The 23,683-nt window shown below is 37.7% G+C and overlaps 2 protein-coding genes across 5 annotated transcripts; one reads left to right on the top strand and one right to left on the bottom strand.

Annotated features, from left to right (window-relative positions):
• Positions 1 to 495: 495 nt before the first annotated feature.
• Positions 496 to 12,605, bottom strand: LOC113733833 (protein HUA2-LIKE 3-like). 4 transcript variants are annotated; one of them, XM_027260027.2, is made up of 12 exons: positions 12,051 to 12,605; positions 10,424 to 10,500; positions 7,054 to 9,069; positions 6,402 to 6,864; positions 3,716 to 3,824; positions 3,489 to 3,601; positions 3,196 to 3,383; positions 2,512 to 2,995; positions 1,935 to 2,388; positions 1,657 to 1,824; positions 1,042 to 1,094; positions 496 to 934 (listed from the first exon to the last, which is right to left on the bottom strand). In XM_027260027.2, exons 1-11 carry the CDS (start codon positions 12,117 to 12,119, stop codon positions 1,069 to 1,071), a joined length of 4,167 nt encoding a protein of 1,388 aa, XP_027115828.1. In that variant the 5' UTR covers positions 12,120 to 12,605; the 3' UTR covers positions 496 to 934; positions 1,042 to 1,068. The 4 variants fall into 4 exon arrangements, with proteins under 4 accessions (XP_027115828.1, XP_027115847.1, XP_027115819.1 ...); XM_027260046.2 differs by having other exon boundaries at positions 1,935 to 2,268; XM_027260018.2 differs by having other exon boundaries at positions 11,997 to 12,590.
• A 2,913-nt stretch (positions 12,606 to 15,518) lies between these two features.
• Positions 15,519 to 23,314, top strand: LOC113733871 (CSC1-like protein At4g02900). The gene is made up of 13 exons (XM_027260086.2): positions 15,519 to 15,900; positions 16,259 to 16,343; positions 16,660 to 17,001; positions 17,177 to 17,326; positions 17,870 to 18,005; positions 19,083 to 19,184; positions 19,438 to 19,557; positions 19,685 to 19,765; positions 20,820 to 21,160; positions 21,426 to 21,671; positions 21,935 to 22,259; positions 22,431 to 22,664; positions 22,875 to 23,314. The coding sequence occupies exons 3-13, from the start codon at positions 16,688 to 16,690 to the stop codon at positions 23,094 to 23,096; spliced, it is 2,271 nt and encodes a 756-aa protein (XP_027115887.1). The 5' UTR covers positions 15,519 to 15,900; positions 16,259 to 16,343; positions 16,660 to 16,687; the 3' UTR covers positions 23,097 to 23,314.
• Positions 23,315 to 23,683: the final 369 nt, after the last annotated feature.

The following is a 23,683-nucleotide window of genomic DNA, read 5'->3' as shown; positions in this document are numbered from 1 at the left end:
AAAATTTCTTCTTCTCTATTGTTGGAAAAAAAAAAAAAGAATTTGAAATTAAAGAACTAAAGAGGCTGAAGAAAGTAAAGACAGAGCGGAGATTTTTCGACCCAAATACAACAATGACACAACACAATCCATTACGACCCGTACACAGAGTGTCCATAGAAAAAATTAAGCACAGATGAGAGTGACATGATGCCATTAACACTGTGGAAAGTTTGTACACCTTTAGCGGATGCAAAGTGTTTAAATGCTAAAAACCATCCCCATCGACATTCTGGAGGATTGTTCAGAACAAAATCACAAGCTGGGCTCCAGGGCTCGGCCGTGGTTGGAATGCAAACAAAAATAAATGGGTATTCAACAAACAAAGTTGGCGTATGATTGCATTGTTAAGTTTTTCTCAAAATATATAGAGAAGGAAAATAGAAAATCCGGCAGTTGGTACCATTTCCTATTGCAAGAATATTACACTCCACAAGGAACAAAATGTTTATGACATCGAGGAATCTCCAGCTTCAATCATTCTGATTAGCTGGGACGAAATTATACTATCTGGAATGTACAAGCAACATTTAGATTTTTACAGAGACTAAGCAGAGCCACCAGGAAAAGAAGAAAGGGTCGTCCTATAATTTTTGCCAAAAAGTTGATGACAAGTCCTATGCCACGCTACTGAAATAAATAGGACTACTAAAAGTTTCCAGAGTTTCAAAAAACTATATATTAAGGTACCAAACTCGCAGCCTCAGGGATACAGCTCCCTTTCCAATTTAACTCGAGGGGATTCATAAATACATATATACAGTCACGTAATGGCTATGCTGTTATTTCCCTTCGTGGACATCCTCCTCATCAATGGTACATATCTTATACAAGGTACAGATCAGCCAAAAATTCTCCATATTTTGAACAAGCCGCAAAAAGAAACCGGTTGCACCTATCAACAATATCCCAACAAATTGAAGGTTTCCTCATTTTTCTTTAACTAATTCAACCAGAGATACCAAAATACTGAAAGGAAGATGACAAGGCGGAACCATATACCATTCACTTGAAGCCATTGATGATTACTCATCTCGGTCTCCAGCAGTTGGGACCTGTAATACAGAGAAAACCAAAATTAGGCCAAAAGCACAATACAAACCGGTTCCCACCTGTAGAGTTTCATAAAAGCTGCATACAAGTAATGCAAACCATTCCCCAGCATGCAACCTTCAAAGTTTCCTTGTCTTTTGAACAAACTTCTTGCTTAATCAGCCCTACCTACACCAACTCGCATAAATTGGCCTTATATAGAGTCTATATAATAAATAATAAAAGGATAGAAAGCCACCTTCCACAGGATTATATGGCACAAGCTACATGGTAACCCCTATTAATCTCATGTTACCATGTGTCTACTGCCTTTCAAGTAAATTTGATGGACAACCTGTTACTACTTTTCTCCTTAAACCTTTGCATACGTTTTTATCTCCATTTTCACTTCTCATCAGCCATCAGAATCTTTTCACTACCAGAAACTTGTGCCAATCTCCCTATACCCTCCCTCAAGCAAACTCAAATAAATGTTGGCTTCCAATTGAGTAAAAAAGGACATTAGGCAGTAGTTGTAAAGGGAATATGGTGTGATATTCCTAGGAAAAAGTGCAGGAAAAATACCTCTAGCTGCCACAGGTATTGGACCCCCAGAAGGGGGCCTATGAGGCATATGATTCATGGCTCGGGGAGGAAAAGCCCAATGATTGCTTGGTGGTGCTGCTTCACCAAGTTGGCTGGAAAATGGAGCGGGTGCATAAGGCATTCTTGATCCCTCAAGATACCGTGGCCCTGAAAAGAAGTTTCTTAATTCTTACTACTGCCAGCCATGCAAATTGGAGGGGGGAAGGAAAAACAGAATGCAACTCAGAACACCGATAAAAGCTAAGGAGAATCTTTACCAGGAAAAGGTGGGGGAGCCCTCCACCGCTCTCCAATATCATGTGGTGCCAATTTCATCCTATCACAATCTCTGTAAAAGTTTCCATTATCAGTGTTCTGTAAATGGAATCTGGTGGGGTGGGACGCTGGTGGGATATCCCTCCTTGACTGTGCTCGATGATCGACTTGCATGTAGGAAAACTGATTAGATGGAGCAGGATGAGGCGGACGTAAATGGAAACCCTTGTTGAATGCACCATCAGCTGGTGGATTATTTACTGTTCGAACTGGTGGATGGGAGACAGGTGGGCTACTGAATGAACAATTAGTTGAGTTTGGTATTTGTTTTGGCACCTGAGAATGAAAATCAATATGGCCATGTGAAGAACATTGAGCTGTCTCAGAAGTCAAAAGGTTGACTCCTGGTGCAATAGACTGATCTGCAGTAGATTTTTGCAAGTCATCTTCTATGTTCTGCAAATCCATATTGCATGATATTAAAATTAGAAATTCTGAAATGTCCTGTCAATAAACTCAGCCATATGAAAACTGAGAACAAATATGAAAGGAACACTAATACTCTGAATTTGAGTTTACCTGTGAACAAGTAAAGAGCTTAGAATTAAGACTACTTGCAATGCAATCAGGCCTTTCAGATGGAAGAGGAAGAGACGCTCGAGGAACTGGGAGTAGGGGTGGAGGTGGGGGTGGAGGAGATACTGGCAGAGGAGGAGACATTGGTGGAACATCCTTGGGTAATGGAGGAGCAAAGACCACAGAAGCTGGATTTCCAATTGAATGATGTGATGCATGCAGAATATCAGTTCCCGCACTATGACTAGTGGAAACAACAGCATCAGAAGAGGGAGCCACATCCTCCATTTCAAGCTCACCATCAACATCTTCCAAGATATGACGATGCTTCTCAACTACAGGGACAGGCTTCAAATTTCCTTCAGATTTTTCAGTGTCACGTTCAGGAGTGACTGCCTCGAAACTCTCTCCATCAGAATCACTTCCATCATCTTCATCCCTCAACATAGGAGGCATGCAGAATCCAGGAAGTTGAATACTTGAATTGCTGAAACAACAGAAGAAGATTGAATAATGACAATCCAGTAGCTCACCCCAGAAATAAACAAATAAAAAGAAAAAGGAACGAGTAAAACAGGAATTAATAGACCATTGAAGATAGTAAAATTTAAACTACTTCCCTGTCGTTTCCTCTAAATAGTTTGTAATGCATAAAAATTTATATCAAACGAGATGGAGGAGCCATACCTTCCATATTCATCAACATTCATGCCCTCCATTTCTCTAATTGGATCATCAAATGCCCTTTCATTTCGTAAAGGACGACGTGAGAACGCTCTAGAACAAGATGAACCACAGAGAGAATCGAGTTCCCGGATATGGTGGCGAACAATGGATTCTGGGAGGATCCTTCTTTCCTGCCAGACCCTCAAAACCTTTCAAGTAAAATCACAGCAATGTTAGGAACTAAAATTCAAGAATACATGTACAAATAACTGTTCACAACATAGAACATCAATTAAAGAAGAAATCTTACTCACTTTCAAGCACTGCCTACGATTTTCCTGAGAACTACTTCCAGGAGGAGCAGCAGCTGACAATAAACGTGGCAATACTGCTAGAATCGCTGAAGGATATATGCCACCAACATCACCTGAAATTTTGACATTTCAGCCCAACTACCATATACAGCAATTAATGTAATAATGGAAGTCTTAACTGGAAAAAAAATCACCATATATTGAAATTCATAAAAAGATAAACATACCTTTCAAGCCCCTTGAGCACTGCGCAATAGAGTCAACTAGAAAGAATAAGTCCACTCTTCGGTGTAAACTTGATTCTCGTTCCAAACTCCGTGCAAGAATTTCTACCACCTAAGAGTGAATGAGAGAGAGAGAGAGAGAGAGAGAGAGAGAGAGATTTAAGTTTTCCACCAACATCAAAGGATGAAACTACCAACAATACTCAAATTTAATGCACACATTTAATCTTCTATGCATTACATTCATGTTCATGATACAGTTCATCCTACCTTAGGATACATATATTTCTTTAATAGATTGATTATCACAAAATACAATAATTTAGACCCCAACAAAATTGAATATACCACATGCACCTTTTTTCACTTTAAAATTGGAACATACAGAATTAGCCAAACCAGTTCGTCATATGCCTGTATGTTCTACTATTTTGAAAAACATACAGAGTTGTGCAGGGTCCATCTACAACATGGACTTTTGATTGGATGGAGTAGTATTCACCATTTGAACTGCATTGCAATTTAACAACGGAAGAAATGAATTGTCATAGGAACTACAAGATCACATGATTTAACAATTTCATCACCAATCTATGTGATTTGCATCAATGATTTTGTAAGAGAGGAAATATAAAAAGGATTTGTACAAAGGCCATGCTTGGATGGCTAATTAATGAAGTGCACAATTTTCGGCTATTCATTGCGAAGAGTATATGCACAAAACAAACTACTAAATTTACACAATGAAAATGGATATAGGGTGTGAAAGGCCATACATATCCTTTGTAAAAATATCTCAAACGCATGCCCTTTCTATAAGAGTATCCAAGCCCCCCCCCCCTCCTTTTTTTCCACAAATTTTCGAACACGGGTGTTTGTATAAAACTCATATATTTTCAAGGAAAATTTGTCATTTGATTAACCTTCCTTGTTCTTAACATGCAAACCATATTTCAGGAATTAAAAAAAAAATTTTGAAGTTTTGTATCTCTAGCTTCTAATTAAAAAAAACCTTGAAAATTGAACATCTCTTAAGGCCTTCAGGTCACACAAAATATGGCAAATGAGGAGCATATATTGTTATCATCTGCTTACAAGAACCAAATGCTCAATATAAATATATCAACATGAGCAATGGAACCCAACAGTTTCAAACTCAAAGACAGTCAGACATCCTTTCACTAAATGATAAATCCACTAGAACGAGTCTCTCATCTAAAATATCTGGGAAATGACAGGGAAATGACAGGACCAAAACCAAACAATAAATTAGTCCAATAAACCTAAATTAAAGCCTTCCAAACTTAAACTTATAACTTTTACTTGACTCAAGCATTAAAGTTTATCAAACCAAAGTAACAATGCATCTTTCCATGAATACTGCAATCCAAGAATCCCTCAGAGTCACCAAAATTGTTAACAAGTTTGAAAAAAAAATGAATAAATTGCTACTGCAATTGAACACCTAATTCTGCCCACCTAACCAACACTCCTGGCGGTAAAAGGATGAATTGATTTTACAAGTTCATTCAAGATGACCAACCAAGCCTGATAATCACACTTCCATTTTCATGTATCATAAAAACATTCATCATCCCAAGTAGGCCAAAGAGGAACATGCATGAACCAAGACCAATGAAAATTAGAGTAAATGGCATAAGAGGACTTTTAGGTATATAATATTCTTTCTGATTCATGCTTATCTCACATAAACCACTTAATTATGTTTCTTTCCAATAGAATAATCCTGAAAAAATTCTCATCACTAGAGCTTTTGTTTTCAATTTTTCTGATCTTGGACTCAAGATAACCTAGATTGTACTGTTTCATACAACCTACTGATCACCGGATCACATATCTTTCACTTATAGCTCAGCAGAACCAGCTGAGTTTAACTGGGACATACTTGATTCACAAACACATACAAAGGATTTTTCTATATTCGTAACAATCCTCTCCCACACTAGGTAAATAGCACAAGCAGTTTAACAGTAAGTCTGCTAACCTGATGCAACCTTAATTTCACTCCATGACAATAATCCTCAATTATGAACTTCCAAAAGAACCTTAAAAACCAAAACAAATAACTAGCATATATCCAGAACTATATATGTACAAACTCATAAATCATTGAAAGGAAATGCATTTTAAAAGTCGAACAAGGTCAAACAAGGTTTTTTTTTAGCTTGCTTACGATTCTAAACTGATCCTTTCAGTTATTAAATGACTAAAATTTTGACAGTTACTGGTAGCACAATGAAATAAAAATAACCAAATACACACTCAAGATCTTTGCTTTCTGAAACTAAAATGGTGCTTGATTAGGGAATAGGGAAAATGCACCAGATAACCCATTAAAATCCTGTAAATACATCAGGAGAAGAATCAAGACAACACCTCAATTGCAAAGCAAAGCCGCAAGAAAAACAACCATGGCATTTTTTTTTTGCCGACGCTAAAATGTGTCTATATTGCTTCTTCTAGTTGCCCAAAAAAGTATCCACTATCAACAGTCAAAGCTCATATGAACTATTCAATTCCATTAAGGGGATTTTCTTCTACAAATATGCAAAATTTTCAATTTCATACTTTGGTATATCTATAAAGAGGACACAAACTATAAATGTCCTCCATCTAAAAGGCCAGCCAAAAAGGGACAAAGGAAAATGACGTGAAGAACAAAACCTACCTTAGCAGCAACACCAAATTTTGCACACTCAATGGCACTACGCGTTGCTCGACCAATGCTTTCCTTTGTCCTTGTTAGTAATCCAAGAATAGACTCAAAAGATGTCAGAGCAACATTAGCTTCTTTGTAGTTCCATCTCTCAGCAAATTTTTGAGTCTCATGATGGGAATGAACAGCAGGGCTACAAGAACCATTAACTTGGATAGAATTATTAACTGATACAGGTGCATTGCTGGTTGAATTATGCGGTGTTGCACGTAAAATGAAGTCCAAACCATCAGTCAGAGATGATGACGACTGGGTAACTGAAACTGTTTTGTCCCCTGAATGATCATCAGAGATAGAATTAGAGTGAGAGTGATCTTGATCCTCTTTGCCATTAGTCATAACATCCATGTGAGCTGGAGATAACATAGAATCACAATCCCTTATGGTGGGCCCAGTTGCTCCAACATCCTTCAACCTATGGAAAAATTCATAATCAATTCCGTGTGGAAAAAAATTATAAAATTGTAAAACTTCAAAAATATATTTACAACAGTGAGATAGTTAAAAAGCATACAAGTGCTCGGTACAAAAAAGAAAGGTAATTAATTACTCAGTTGATAATCATAGATAAGAAACCATATCAAAATATGGTTGGCACACTCACAATTCATTAACTTGTTTCTTGTCCTCTAATATGAATTGACACGACTTCATAGTTTCATCAAATTTGGCATCTGCATTATCCGTTTGCATATTGGTAGCACTATGTGGTAACTGAATGGTGGCATCTTCCGCTGCTAGAAGATTAGAACTTAACAGGGATGTTTTATCATCAAGAGTTTCCGGAGACTTGCCCAAATCAGTTTTTCCATTTGTGCAACCACCTTTTAATGGCAAGACCGCATCCAGTGAACCATTAGTACTCACATGAGCCTCTTTAGTTGACAAAGATTTGGGGCATTCTAAAATTAAAGCAGCATCAATGAGGTCACCAGAAGAAGATTCTAAAAGATTTTTACCATCAGAATAATCCACATCATCTTTGCATGACTTACTCTTTGAGCTATCATCGCTGGAGCGAATTGCCACCACTCCCGAACATATCCTAACTTGTTCTATTGGCAAGTCAGACTGCACAGAAAACTCAGAGACACCATCCCGAGAATCATTATTACTAAGATTTTCCTCTGCTAAACTGACTCCAAATTGACTGACTGACTGTCTTTCCAGAGAGAACTTTGCGTGGTCATCTGACGACGAAGAAAATCCATTAGTGTCAGCATTTGTTGTTGATGGTCCATCTGAAGCTATTTGATTGTCTTCAGCTGCATTCGCTGACATGGCCTCCAATGCACGATGCAAGCGTTTTGAGGGAGGTAAAGCAGCTTCACCATCTAAAGAACTACCAAAGTGTTGATTCTTTCTTACTTCCCATAAGTCACACTTCATGGCATGAGAATTATTTAATGGTGGTGAATTTTCTACATCTCCTTTCACAGTAGAAGGGTTCTGATCTGTAGAACCATCTCCTTCCCGATCGGATGACACATGGATATGATCTGAAAGGCTATTACAAACGTCTGGCCGCTTCTCTTCAGTATCCAATGAAGTTTCAGGTTCACATCCAGTAGATGATGCCCTACCCATACGAACCCTAGCTCTTTTGACCAAAGGCAGGTGCTCATCACCATCTTCCTTGGGGAATCTTTCAGTTGATCTCTCTTGATCACCAGGCAAGATACGTTCACCCTTAACAAGATCAGCAACTGAATCTACCTTTTCATCTGGTCTAGCATTGAATTCGACAACCTCAGAATTAGGCCTTTTTCTATTAGGCATCCTTCTCTTTTTATGGATGCCATTTCTTTGGAAGTCAAGCCTTTGGTTCTCAACATTTCTTTGAGCAAGTTCAATAACAGAGTCGGGATGTGTATCCTTACATTCAGACTCAACAGTGCTGCCTTCATTCAAGCTCAGTGAATCAGAGTCCGCTGTCAAGATTTCTGAGTCATTCCCTTCAATGCTACAATTTGAAATCAAATCATGCAAATCCATATCATGGCCAGTTAAAACATCAGGTGATTTTCTAATCCTTTTATTTCTCCTCCCAGATCCATCCCGAAATACACTATCTGTGACCCCAGAGTGGGTTATGAAATTTTTAACCTTACTAGAATCTGCCCTGCTTCTAGCCCGTCGAGCAGAGGGAGGCCTTCTACGTGTGAAACATTTTTGTGACCTATTGCTCTCAACAATTTTTCTGTAGGAGTCAGTATTTGCCCAGGCCATTTCTGTAACAACCTCCTTTTCAGGCATTCCTCTGTCTGGCAAATCTTCTTGTCCATTTACAGCAGTACCACTCTTGGATTTCACACCCACATCACCTTCTTCTGCAGTAGAATGTGTCTTTTTCTGACATAAATGAAATGTTGTACCAGCAGCTTCACCATTTGCATAAGATTTGATTGATAGTTCCCCAGAGTTATTTTCACTGGCCAGCGTACCATCAACTGTGGTGTTTGCATTATTGACTTGATCTTGCCTTTTCAGCTTCTCATAGCTTTCAATTATCTCATGCACAGCACGAACAAAATCAGAACCTTTTCCATGACGTCTGCCTAGAAGAGATTCCTTTTTCTCTTCAGTAAACGCTTCAACATCAGCAGGATTACAGAAGGCTCTGTAACGACAGAGAAAAAACAAAATATCAAAAAATGTTGCATATATATATTTAACACAAATAATTGAATCCTGGCCTACAACTTCACTTGTATTTATCTACTTTGATACCATTATTTGTTGTCATGTGTTTGGTGTGCATGCTTAGTTTATTTGGTTTGAACATTTTGTTATGTTGAGCTGGTTTTTACATTTTGTTACAATGGGCAAAAGTCAATCAAACAACAAGGTGCAAGCTGCCATAGCCATCCAAAGAAAAGGAAGAAGAAAGCATGCTAAATCCCCACCATTCCACCATGCCATCAACTAAAAATAAGAAAGCCCTAACTTTCTCTAATAATGCCCCTCAAGTCTCCAAATTTTTTATTTCACCACAAAATTCAAACAAACCCAAAAAGGCAAAACCACAACATGTTATTCCCACTGAGAGGAGCAAAAGACTGGATTAGGAGCTGAATTTTAAGAAATCTAATAACAAAAGACGAGTGCATCAAACACCCACAAAAAAACTCCAAAAAGATCATCTGTTGAGCACACGTAAGTCCACGCAAACAACATTCTATCTGCACATCACCTAATTGTAAGTGTCTCCTGTTTGTTGTACCAATATGTCATCCTAGTGTCTTGGACATATAGTATGGTGAGAGACAAGTAATTATACTGGGTTAACCAGTGAGATAGTCCTAAAGGTCAACTGGAGTAAGAAGCAGACCGAGTAACAGGAAAAAAGGAATGAGAGAGAGACGGAACAAAGGCCACTTGGAACTATCAATGTTTTAAGAATTTCCATCAGCACATAAACTCAGCCACCCCAAATTGACTTCTAACCTGACAAACTTGGACCTATTTAAGTTCTATATCAGTTATTCTAGATAAATCAACAATGAAGTTACATCATGGATTAACTTATGGACCAGATGTAGACCAAAGGACTACGCGACCCTTGCAACAATCCTTCAATTAGGTGCTCCAAGGCCAAGAAATGGTGTTTTGACTATCCCCAGCAGTGGAAAAAAGTTAACACTAAAATGCTTAGCAATGATTCGTAAGTTAGTCAATTACCTAGATTTCAAGAGATATACAGTGGCCTCCACGCTTAAGGAGCAAAACAAAGATGAAAAATGAAACCTCAAATGTCAAATAGATAAAAGAATAATACTTACCTAGTTATCTCTAGATAGTGCACAAAAAATTTTATGCATATAGCCACCCAATGCATGAACAAACAGACATCATGTGCAGATTAGACAAATGTAACAACATAGACTTTTACTGAAATGTAATACCATTGACGTATGTAATGCCATTTAACAGGAAAACCAAATAGCCACAAGAGAAGAAGCAATAGAACTCACATCTGTTGAGTTCCAAAAAAGTAGACAAGTACTTTCTTCCAGTCCGTAGCATAACCCCACTTCTCCGGCTCACTTACCTGCAAACAGCAACCAAGCAGGGTCAATTTACTCTTTCTACTGTATTCATTCTTTTGAAGAGGATTAAACAACATTCAAATTAACATGTATAAAATAACTATCGTCTATATAATTAGGCCAGGCGCAAAAAGAGGAATATATTGCAATTGCAATTGAAATGACTTGCCATGTTCCAAAATTCACTATCAACTACAGCGTGAATAAAATTGACTACTTGAAGAATGGGATAGCTAAATACTGGTGTTGGGACCTGTATTTTGCCTTCAACCCTTTTAATGTAGAGAGAGAGAAAGCCTATCATATTTTGTCACCTTAAAGCTAACAAAACATTCTGTAGCTAAACTCCTGTTTAAGTTTATGCTTCTTGAACACACTGATGGAACAATAATTCAAAATTCTCACATGCAGAAACACCAAATGACACTAGGCATTTCATTTAGCAAAAGCATTTGATCTAGATAGATTGATATATTTAGTCAACTTTTCACACGATTCTCCTTCTAAATGAAAATGATACAAGCCCACAGAATCACCTAAACAAACAAATGGGAAAAAAAAAAGCAAGGAAAAAGAAACCACAGCCTCTTGGCATCAAATTAATTCTTTTGGGAGGAAACTGAAAGATTGCCAGATTGCTAAACCGATAAAGCATGACATGTTCAAGTACTAGCTAGCAAGCATTTCTAGAGAAATGTAATTGGAGTGACACCTAAAGTAATATCATTAGAAAAATTCATAAAAGTAGTAGTGAGCTCATCTAACAAATAAAAACGAGCAGACATCTCTTTGCAGAATAAAAGTTGAGCCTTATTGTGCTTTTTGGTTTGACCCATACTGCGCTTCTGTTAGTAGTTCATAGGCCCTCCTTGCAGCAGTGAAATTTTGCCATGGTCCAGAGTTTTAAATAAACTAAATTTCCTAATTTCATCCTGTTATACCATTTTTATGTTGTATAGGAAATCTCAGTCTTACTCAATGCCAGAATAAGTCCTCGGACAACTCCTTATGAAGTTACAATACTGGGCCCGCCAAAGAAAAAATACAGATGCGAGATCCCCACCAACCCAAGGTTTACGAGACTCATTTCTAAGTCCAAAACGCATAGAACCATAAAATGTGGAGTTCCCTCTACCCTTTCCTTGAAAAATTATATGTTCAATTCAACTAGTTATGAAGCAAATACAGCCTCACCAAGTAAGCCACGAATAAAACCACTCTTTCCATCTAACAGAACCAGGAACAGCCATATGCAGTGAAAAGGGGACCAAATAATTAAACTTGGCACCAGATCCACAACCACTAACACACATCAACGAAATCTAAACCATATTCGGAAAATCTCGAGGAAATTATGAAAAGAGAAAAAACTTACTAGCTAAGTGGGGGAGACAAAAAAATATGAGCTAAGTTTTTTTTTGGGGGGGGGGGGGGAGGGGAGCGGAGGGGAAGAGCGAAAGAGTCTAAGCTAGTTGGAACATATAAGCAGTAGACATACCGTAGCAGGCCAGGCCGGAAAACCTTTAACTTTGGCAAGAACAAGATCACCAACCTTCCATTGTCGGCGGGCCGCGGCGGCGGCTGCGGCCTTATTGGCACCTTTTCTTCGACTTGGCGCCATGAGGACCCAAAATATCAGAGAGGTGGGAATCAAATTAAGGGCATGCGGAGAGTAAAAGATAAAAAGGAAGACGAATTGGAGTAAAAGATAAAAAGGAAGACGAATTGGAGGTCTTTGTGGATGAAAAAACACCTAAATCACCCACTTCTTTATAGAAAAAGCAAGCGCTTTTCAACTTCCTAGGTTTTGCAACACAAGATTTGATCTTTCGTGGCCCAGGCATTGAAAGATCATTCGCTCCCAAGAAGAAAAAATAACCTGCCGGCGACCAAAGAAAATGTCGAATTGAGAAACCCAAAATATATAAAATTAAGGAAAGCTTGTTTGGGGGGCTTTAAAACCCTAACCCTAATAAGCTTGTTAGAGAAAGGAAGTGGAAGGGAGGGGCGGGGGCTGTAAGAGAGTTTTGTGGAAGAGAAGCGGATAAAAATAAAAATACAAAATAAAATGGAATACTACTGCAGCAGCAGCAGCAGCAGGTACACTACTAGTACGGTATATGAGAAGTGGTTTTTGGGGCTGAGGAGGATTGGCAGGTGCTAACTGCTAAGCTGCGCCTGCGCCGCGGATGTTTAGGTTAAGGAGTAGTTGACTAACGTGCGCGGTGTGCGGTGATTGTTTGCCCTGCGGTCCACCTGTCAAAGTAGTTTCTTTCTTTGAAAAGAAATTACTATTGTCACGTGACAGGCATACTTTCAAAATTAAGTCCATTATTACGTAGCTACAATATCGATAGCTAGCTTCTATAATGAATCAACCCAATTTTATCAAACGAACCCCCGATTTGTGTGATTAGTAGTCGGACCAAAGTGGTTCGAATACCCACTCCACTCCGTCAGGAAAAAAAAAAAATCAATTTGTGTGAGCCACCACTTTAATAACCACGCAAGCACTAGTAATTTTAGTTTGTCTGGTAGATTATTTGAAATAATTTTTTAAAAAATTTATTGTAATATTTTATTAATGTGTTATATGTAAAAAAAAAATATGATTAAAAATATTGTTACAAGTGAATCAATTTATAGAAATAATTTATTTTTTTTAAAAAAAAAAAACCGACGCCCCTCTGTCATCAACTGCAACTCAGACATCAACCTCTCAACTTCATTTTAGCCACAGACTACAGCAGATCGTCAACCGGGACGGAATTCCCGTCGCGTTAGCGCCTGTTGGCATGAACTTGGACAGAATTGGGCTAGCCCATTTCCTTACTGCTTGGACACCACCGGACCCACTCCGGTGGCCATCTGGTGGATATGCCATTGCCAAAATGAAATGCGAATAATATTGTTGTCCTTGTCCTAGTGGCCCAGCATATCCCCACAGATCATTTGACATGTGGGTTCACTAGCCTCTGTTGGGCCAATGGGACGACAAATACCAGCTGTGTCCATCGTCTCTCTTTTTTTTTTTGTGGGGTAAATAGAAGGGGAAAATAAAGGCTGGTAATGTCTCTATTATGAACATGGGCGCCTAGCAAAACGCAAACCTAAGCCAGATGCTTAATAATTGGTAAATTATTCTTGGTGCATCGATATCGAAGAAGAAGAATCTCATTAATAGATGTGCCATGAATAAAACAGCCACAACTTGAGGAAAACTGCGTTGAGATTTGAAATGGTATGGACACAATGCACTTTGCTTCCCCTCTAAGTTGGTTTTGTTTCGATTATGAAGAACTAGGAACATTGGAAAAAAGAATAAAAATAAAATCTTTTGAAGAAGCGCAGAGTAGAGCTGCAAACGAATCGAGCCGCTCGAGTCAAGCTCGAGTCGAGCTCGAGATTAATCGAGCTCGAGTCGAGCTCAAGCCAGCTCGAGTCAACCTCGAGCTCGAACTCGAGCTCAGATTATTAAGCTCGTTAGCTCGCGAGCCGGCTCGCGAGTTTGAGTATATATATTTATATATATTTTTTATTTTTATTTAATAATAAAATTACGTATATTATATATAAATATATTTTAATTTTTTATTTTCATAGTGAAATTACGTATATATCCTTAATATTTTATTATTTATTCAGAAAAAAATATTATTTTTTTTTATTTTTTTAAAAATAAAATAAATTTTTTTTATTTTTTTCGAGCTCGAGCTCGGCTCGACTTGATTCGAGTCGAGCTCGAGCTCGAAAATTGCCAGCTCGTCGAGCTCGAGCTTGGTAAAATTTAGTCGAGGCTCGGCTCGATTAGCTCAAAACTCGACTCGGCTCGCCTCGTTTGCAGCCCTAGCGCAGAGCTTCCCCCGTGGAGGCCAATTGTGTGTTTTGTCCGCCCCAACATCAGGTGCGTGGAGGGGGGCTTCCCCAGGATTCGAACCCTGGTCCTTGTGTATAAGGGTCTTGGGGTTGAAGTCCTGGTACCACTTGGGCTATTTTACCAAGACTGGCAAGTTCATCATGCCCTTTTGTTTTGGCTGCTTAGAAACTCAGGAAGTTACCTTCTGTGTTCAATGGTGCATTTCTTTTCTAGTAGTGCTTTTTTTTTAAAAAAAAAATAACAATGAGTGTGTCTGGATAGAGTATTATTTGAAATATTGTTTAGAATAATCACTGTAACACTTTTTTTGTGATGTGATGCATGTGAGATAAAAAAATAGTTGAGAATATAAAAAAGGTGTTTATGATGCAAACTAAATATTATTTGGGTTAATTTAGCAATCCAAATATCTTATTATTCATATATTTAGCAATCCAAATATTTATGATGTACCTTTTTCAATTTCTTACAAATATCTTCTTATTCATATATACTAATAAATTTTACTTCAACATGAGGAGTTGAGAATGCCATATGATCAGTTATCCTTTTTCCTTTAGCTAATTGCCAAATTCTCGTTGCACGTTTTAATTTTCGTCCGCTCAAAACTCGTCTCTAAATATAGAAATAGCAGACAGAACGTGCTTTTCGTTTTTTGTTTATTTTTCATTTGCCGTGATTGCACATCTCTAATGGTAAACCTCATTCTACTATAAATACTATCAGGGTGGTGTTTCATTAATTTACAAAATAAGATGCTTTGGGAATGAAAATAAATATCAATCAATTACTAGGAGATTCTCGCATTAAGAAAAAAAACAAAACAAAATAAAGAAATTTATAAAGTAGAAATAGAAGAAGGAAATCGAGCCAAAAGCAAAAAGAATCAAGAGTAAGCATTTGAAAATCCTCAGCCCCCGTGTCATAATCAACAAAAAAGAGTACCGATGAACGAGACAAAAATATGGTCTATTAGTTGCTGGGTGGGGATCAAATCACAGAGTAAGTAAATCCAACAATTAACCAACGGGTTAGGGGTAAAAGGCGCAAAAAGTCAGGGGTATTAAAGAAAAAGCAAAAGCAAAATTTCACGCATAAATACTCATCAGTCCTCCACGCCAGGGCCTCGCGGTGCATGAGTCAGTCGGATGCATTTGCATGCCGCCTTCCCTCCTCCATTGCATCTACCTTCACTTAGAGATCATTTTCACCCAAAATCACAACCTCTTTTTCTTTAAACGAAAAAAACCTTGATCTCCATTCCATTCCTCTGCTCTTCCTTTTTTACATTCTTTTCCGTTGTCAAGTTAAACCTTTTCCTCATTTCATTACATTCCTTAATTTTGTTTTTTCCCCCCCCCCTTTAATTTCCTCAATCTTGCATTTCTCTTCGTCTCCAATGAAAAGGGACTCAATTTTTGTAGCAAGATTCCGCTTTTGGATGGTGGAAAGGCGGATGTTATGAACATCATTCATTCATTTCAAGCCGAGAATCTTATCCCAAAGTTGGTTTGGCTTTCTAGGGGCGAGTTTTCTTATGCTCTCTTGTTTTTTAGTCCAGTTCTTTAATATTTATGCTGATTTTCCTGAAAATATGGACTTGTTCAGTTTTTATGTTTTCATGAAAGACTGCCATTGTTTATTGAAGCCAGTCTGTCCTCCCACATGTACTCTATTGCATTCACTTTACGAGGTTATGTTCATTGCATCGTTCATCAAATTTGATTCTAAACTTTTGATTGAAAGAGTAAAATAGTTATACTGTACCAAACAACTATCTTGCAGAGGCATCAGCATGACCACTCGTATTTTTTCACAAGAACGATCATTGCATGTACTATCAGCCATAATTAATAAGGTGTAATATTCGAAGCATTTTACAGGTTGAGTCCACATTTTCTTTTTGCCAAAGAAAGTGGGGGGCCGTTTATTTCTTCTCTTTCGGAGGGTTCAAAATACACATTTCAGGTATGTCAGAGTTCCTATTTATGTTGAATGAAGTTCATAATATGGCTTGTTCTGTTCAATTCTTTCGAAATACCATTTTGAAGCAATTGAATTTGGACTTCTGAGGTTTGACTTGGCCATAAATTAGAGTCACCATTTTCATGTTTTCATGGCTGATGAGGTTTGAGGCCTTATTAGCTTCTGGTGGAAATAAATTAATTAAAAGAATGTCTAGTGTAGAACTGGGCTTGTCTGCTGCAGTTGCATTGTATTGCGAACTTATCCCCTTGTTAAGGTTAGATTATGATATGTCTCAACTGTTTTCTCAAATTTGCAGGTGATACGTAGTAGTATTGAAGGACACTATGGCTAGTGTTTCAGATATTAGCGTTTCAGCTGCTATCAATCTTCTTTCTGCGTTGGCATTTCTTCTGGCCTTTGCATTTCTACGGCTGCAACCAATTAATGATAGAGTTTATTTCCCAAAATGGTATCTCAAAGGTATAAGGGCAAGTCCTAGAAGTTCAGGACCTTTTATGAAGAAGTTTGTCAATTTGGATATAAGAATGTATTTGAAATTCTGGACTTGGATGCCTGCGGCATTACGGATGCCACAACCTGAGCTTATAGATCATGCAGGGCTCGACTCAGCTGTATATATTCGCATTTATCTTCTTGGGTGAGTTTCTAATATTCAAGCCTATAACACGATACCGTAATTAGTATAACAAAGAACTCACAGACTCAAGGCTATACTATTAGCATCTTGGGGAATGGAATCAGCAAGTTCTGAAGCAGTATAGAAAGATAAGTTTCTATTTTTAACGTTTCTCTAATTCACAAATTAAGTGCAGATTGAAAATCTTTGTCCCAATAGCCATACTTGGTTTTGCTGTCCTGGTGCCTGTCAATTGGACTGGGAAAACATTAGAGCATATTCACAACTTAACATTCAGCAATATTGACAAGCTTTCCATATCCAATGTTCCGTCAGGATCAGAGAGGTAAGAATCTAAACTACGTCAGTCCCTCTCGGACTCTTCTCTGTATTTGGTGTTCCAGGTATCAAGATGGTGGAACAGGGAAATTTTCCAACTTTTTGTTGAGTAAGCACTTCAGTGTATGAGTAGGTTATTGTCAGATCATGATGCAGTAAATCAGCAAATAAATAACACAAATCTATTTAATGTCTACTGTCAACTCTAATTGATGGATTGTGGTTGTAAAGCATATGAGAGCTGGTTCTCCTGTACAATTAAATCATATGCGGCTACTTATGGTTACATTACTTCATGCACTCTCTTTGTGAGATTTAATTCTTGAGATCCTGAACTGCAAAGAACATACCTCTAATCCTTCAAACTATTAGTCTATGTTTCAGATAAACCATTATCCTTTATGTGGATTTTTATGTAACAAGTACTTCCAAAATGTTAGGGATTCGTACTGCAAAATGTGCTGCATGTTTGTTGGCTGTGCTACTTATTTTGATAGTTATGCTGATGGGATATTCTCACCAAGGACAACATATCCCTCTTTCTTTTCAGGTTGTGGGCACATCTACTAATGGCATATACTTTCTCATTCTGGACATGCTATATTCTTTACAAGGAATTCAAGATTGTGTCTACCTTGAGGTTGCATTTTCTTGCTTCTGAAGGTCGTCGTCCAGATCAGTTTACTGTGAGTAGGTCACAAGTTGTATTGACTAACCATGTTTTTGTCTGAGTTTCTCATGTTCTCATGGGTTCAGATTGGTAAAAATAGGAGCCTGGTGGAAATACATTATAAAACTGGTCGTTCACTTGGAAGAACTTATAGGGGTATAGCATACTAGTAATATATTTGCTAAGGGAGGAAACTCTTCTATAGCCAACCGTCTTGCATACGGATTTGATTCATGTTAAACTGCGCCGTGTTTATAGAAGGCTGTCTTATACATGTTTCAATGAAGTGTATGTCTGGGTATCTGATAAAGTCCCACACTAGTAAGTCTTGGGAATGAATGAACTTAAGGTCTTTACCTCTTCTAGATATTCTTTTGTTTTCAATTTGTGAAAGAAACAGACAGAGTACAACATTAAGCTTCTGAAATAACTACGCAGCATCTTATTTTTTGTAAAGCTGGTCTTGTTGGTCTCCATAATATTTCTTTTTCATTCTATCATCAAATAGAAGGCAGGTCGTTTTGAATGTTATGGTTACCATATTACTTGCTCACTTTAACACAGTTGTGAATGCAATGGTAACATTTGATACCACAAGGCTGAGTCATGTCAATTTAACTACTTGTTCAAATTTGGACATATATTTGCTTTATCTAGAGAACATATTTCTTCAATCAGGAATAGCTAGAGTTGAGGCTTCTTAATGGGTTGGACTTCTTCACATGTGCTCTGGCCTTTACTGTTGCCATTAGACTGCTGATGATCTAAAAGAATACTGATCATTCTCATTTATGCAATCTTCTTGCTAAGTTGGATACATCAAGTTTGAAATTTGTATACCTAAATTATTCAGTTCTAATAAAAGGCCCATGTATGTGGATACATTAGAGTATCAAATTAAGCATGCAGCTATTGTTTCCTCTGCAAGTTACCATCATTTTCATTGTAAATGGATTACAGTATGTCTCTATGTGGCAAGGAGGTATCCTCATGATTTGCCATGGCACTTACATGTATACAGTATTCGTGTAGTCTCTCAAGAGCAGGTCATTTTCTGATCTATCTATGCTAATGTATCCAAATATTGCTGCAGGTTCTTGTGAGAAATGTACCTCCAGATCCTGATGAGTCAGTTAGTGAACACGTTGAACATTTCTTTTGTGTAAATCATCCGGATCATTATCTTTCTCACCAGGTGTTAAGCTTATCAAAAACACTCTGTTTAATATCATGGACAATCTATTAGAGTTTTGTTTTGCCTTCCATATAAAATCTGAATCAGGAAAATATGCGTCGTTTTTGAGGACTAAACATTGAGATCAAAAACTTTTTGTAGCAAACAACATTATATAATCTTTTGCTCTCAATTAATGAAAATATTGGACATTTTCATATGTCATGTTTTCTGCAACATTCTGAAGTAAGATGTTTTTATCAATTTTACGTAGGTCGTATACAATGCAAATAAACTAGCAAAATTGGTGGAAAAGAAGAAGAGTTATCAAAATTGGCATACTTACTACCAAACCAAGTACGAGAGAAACCCCAAAAAAAAGCCGACAACAAAGGTATTTTATCCGTATGCTAAGATGCTAGCTAGATGGGCAACTTGTATATAAACATGTTTTTATGTAGCTTATTCATTCAAGTGATATATGACAACAAGTTCATGACCTCATATTTAGACACGTGTAGACAGGTTTTTGGGGACTTTGGGGAAAGACTGTTGATGCCATTGACTACTATACAGCTGAAATTGAAAAGTTGAGTGAAGAGGTAAGTTTCTTTCACTCATAAATACCATCATGTCTTTTTTTCTTTGAGTAAAATAAATGGCATGTCTTTACAACATATAAAGTCTGTTTGGATTGGGAGTTTTTTTCCAAATACCAGTTCTTCACAAAAAAAAAAAAAACCGTACCACCTCTTTCTTCCTCAACTCCTACCACCACCATCATCTCTCTCTTCCTCCTCTTCCCTGTTTCTCATCTCGCCTCCACTACCCATCCATTTCCCTCTCTTCGGCGCTATCACTGATGGTGCCTCCACCAGCCCTACCTCCACTGCTTGCACCACCACCTATATACTCTTCCCCCTCCTCCTCTCTCCTCCTTCTCTTACCCCTACCTCCCCTCATTCCCCACTCTCCTTCCTGCCTGCAACCAGATATGGTCATCAGTCGTGACTAGTCTAAGAGGAAGAGGAAGATGGAGGAGATAAGAGGAGGGGAATGGAGGCAGGGGTGGGGCAGTGCTGCTGGTGATACCTAGGGGAAGGGGTTGGCAAGTGGTTATGGCGGGGAAGAAAAAAAAATTTAAAAAATATCTCAATAAAATTTTAAATTTAAAAAATACCCCCAATATATACATCTAAAATGAAAGGTTTTAATATACAAAAACAAAACTACAATAAAATTTTTAAAAAACACCTAATTTGTATGGACCCTAAGTATCATGGACATGGTTTAAGATGGTTTACTTAACAAAAAAGCAAATGTTCTTCTAGCCTTGATTTTCTTAGACTGTATGTGTCTATATTTCTCAATCATCTACTAAAGCAATTAGATTCTTCACAAGGTTAATGCATTTAAAGCTCACGGAAACTAGAATATTAAAGTACAGGCCTTTGGAAGGCTTTCCTATACTCGGTTTTGGTAGCTCCTAATTGCCCTCTTATGTTGGATAATGAAACTAGAGAAATAGATTGTCATGAGAAATCCCAATGCCAAATTGACAGTGGAAAAACAAACTACAGTTGCATAATGAAAGCATATATTTGTATGTTGCATCTCTGTCTTATCATGATTACAAATCCTTCAATGTTGAACTAGGAAGCTACAGAAAGAGAGAGAGTCATGAGTGATCCTAAGGCCATAATTCCTGCTGCATTTGTTTCATTCAAATCCCGATGGGGTGCAGCAGTTTGTGCACAAACCCAACAGTCCAGTAATCCGACAATTTGGCTGACAGAATGGGCTCCTGAACCACGTGATGTTCATTGGGCAAATCTTGCAATACCATATGTTGGACTCACCATTCGGAGGCTTTTGGTTGCTGTTGTATTATTTTTCCTCACTTTCTTCTTTATGATCCCTATTGCATTTGTGCAATCTATGGCAAATATCGAAGGAATTGAAAAAGTTCTTCCTTTCTTGAAGCCATTAATAGAAGCGTAAGTAAATTTTTTCAGCATGTACACGTTATGATTGTTTCATATGTGATTTTTTTTCTTCCTCATTAAAAAACAAATTAACCTCTGTATTGCAGGTCTAGTGTGGGTATAGCAAATTAATGATGCTTTCCATGTTCGTCCATAAAATTTAATCTAAGAGAAGAAAATTTAGATCTTTTTGTTTTCCATTTCATATTTAAAGACTTTCTTTTTTTGGTATTGGTCCATATTTATACTCATCAAATGTTAGAAATTTCTGTCACAGCAAAACAGTCAAGTCCGTCATTCAAGGTTTCCTTCCAGGAATTGCTCTGAAGATATTTCTGATTCTTCTTCCAACAATTCTCGTGACCATGTCGAAAATAGAAGGCTTCACATCCCTTTCATCTTTAGACAGAAGATCTGCTGCAAAGTACCACTTGTTTCTGCTTGTTAATGTTTTCTTTGGCAGCATCATCACAGGAGCAGCATTTGAGCAGCTTCAGAGTTTTCTCAAGCAGGCTCCAACGGAGTATGTTCCCTTTCGTTTTAAAATGGGTATTAATTTGTCTCAATCAGAGTTTCTTCCAGTTATATTTAAATATATAGATGTTATTCCTATGAATAAGATCCAGTTTAAGCCTACTTCATATATAAGGTCACAGGGTGGTCATATGCTCATTTTAACTCATCTGATATCATAAGTTCCTTAGCATCTAATGACTCACTGATTGAGACCTTGATCGATTCTAATGATCGAGTCTTTGCAAACATATATGTAATGTGTGGCTGCAGGATACCAAAAACTGCTGGTGTGGCTATTCCCATGAAAGCAACATTCTTTATCACTTACATAATGGTTGATGGTTGGGCTGGCATTGCTGCAGAGATCCTTAGATTGGTTCCATTGGTTATGTTCCATTTGAAGAATACTTTTTTGGTCAAAACGGAGCAGGACAGGGAGGATGCCATGGATCCTGGTTCAATAAACTTTTCTACCTCAGAACCCCGCATACAGTTGTACTTTTTACTGGGACTTGTGTACTCGGTTGTCACACCTATACTCCTTCCATTCATCATCATATTTTTTGCCTTTGCTTATGTGGTTTTCCGTCATCAGGTATGTCTTTCTTAAATGCTTGTATGATTATCCTGAATACAGCAATGGATGCAGAAAAATAATTGTGATAAATACAAATTGGTCATTGCTTTTCATACTGTGTTCGTCTTCTTCTTAACATTTTGTATTCTGGAGAAGTGAATATAATTCAAAATTTTTTCTCATGTCAAGATCATCAATGTGTACGACCAAAAATACGAGAGTGGGGCAAAATTCTGGCCAGATGTGCATCGTCGTATAATTGTTGCTTTGGTAATATCGCAGCTTCTATTGATGGGGCTGTTAAGCACCAAAAAAGCTGCCAATTCAACACCATTGCTGATTGTACTTCCAGTCTTGACAATTTGGTTCCATCTCTTTTGCAAAGGGCGATTTGAGTCAGCATTTGTAAAATTTCCATTACAGGTTACAATCTGATATTGTGTTTCCATAGCTATTCAGAAATACTCAAAAATCATCTTTAGCGGTGACTGATCATATAATCACTGTGTGTTCCAGTAACAACTCTTTTTTTGGCCGCATTCTTATAATAATGTTTCTGTTATATTATTTTTGGTTGTGTATAGGGCTAAAAGTTGTTTCTTAAGGTGATGGCATCTGATTTGTTGAACGCAGGATGCAATGGTGAAGGATACATTGGAAAGGGCCACGGAGCCAAACCTAAATCTGAAAGCATACCTCCATGATGCTTACATACACCCAGTTTTCAAGTGTGTTCAGCTTGACAAGCCGAAAGCAGTTGATGATGAGGAGAATAACCCACTTGTTGCCACCAAGAGAAATTCCCGTAGGGATAGTAAAACTGGGTCCGATGGCATTCCTGAAACATCAGTTTGAGATACTTCCCTCATATGCGATTTCAGTATAATTTATCTTGATTCTTCTTTGAATGCGATAATGATTTACTTGCACCAGGGTTTGTGATTGCTAGAAACAGTTTTGGATGTACACTTGTTGATAGATATGGCATTAACTGTGCATGTACACAATCAGAGCTAACGTTGTCAAACATTTTGTCATTTTTGTCAAACTTTACTTAACAGATGCTTCAGCAATTCACTTTGTGAGCCGTCGTACGGTCATACATACCTCTCGAATAGTCATAGCAATTCTCTGAGCTTGTCAAGACTCAAGAGAGTATCACAAGGGGGGGAAAAAGAAAGAAATCTCCCCTCCCATTTCCACAAACATGAAGTAATAACACAAAAAATAATAAATAAAGCGGCCAAGGCAATCTTTGCGTACTTGAGTTCATTCCCAAGAAGCCGAGAATGTCGGCGAAGCCTGTCATCAAAATTGTGAACGTCCTATGACGCTACTATTTTGCAGCGCCACAAATATCCAATCAATCAGGAACGAAGGTTGTAGTTCCTGGTTCCAAACTCTAGACAAGTAAAATATGTGATAAGAAAACTGCAGTATAA

The sequence above is a fragment of the Coffea arabica genome, chromosome 1e (assembly GCF_036785885.1).
Source record: "Coffea arabica cultivar ET-39 chromosome 1e, Coffea Arabica ET-39 HiFi, whole genome shotgun sequence".
Lineage (NCBI taxonomy): Eukaryota > Viridiplantae > Streptophyta > Magnoliopsida > Gentianales > Rubiaceae > Coffea > Coffea arabica.
Note: the sequence above shows the minus strand (reverse complement) of the source record. Positions and strands in the feature narration are given on the sequence as shown.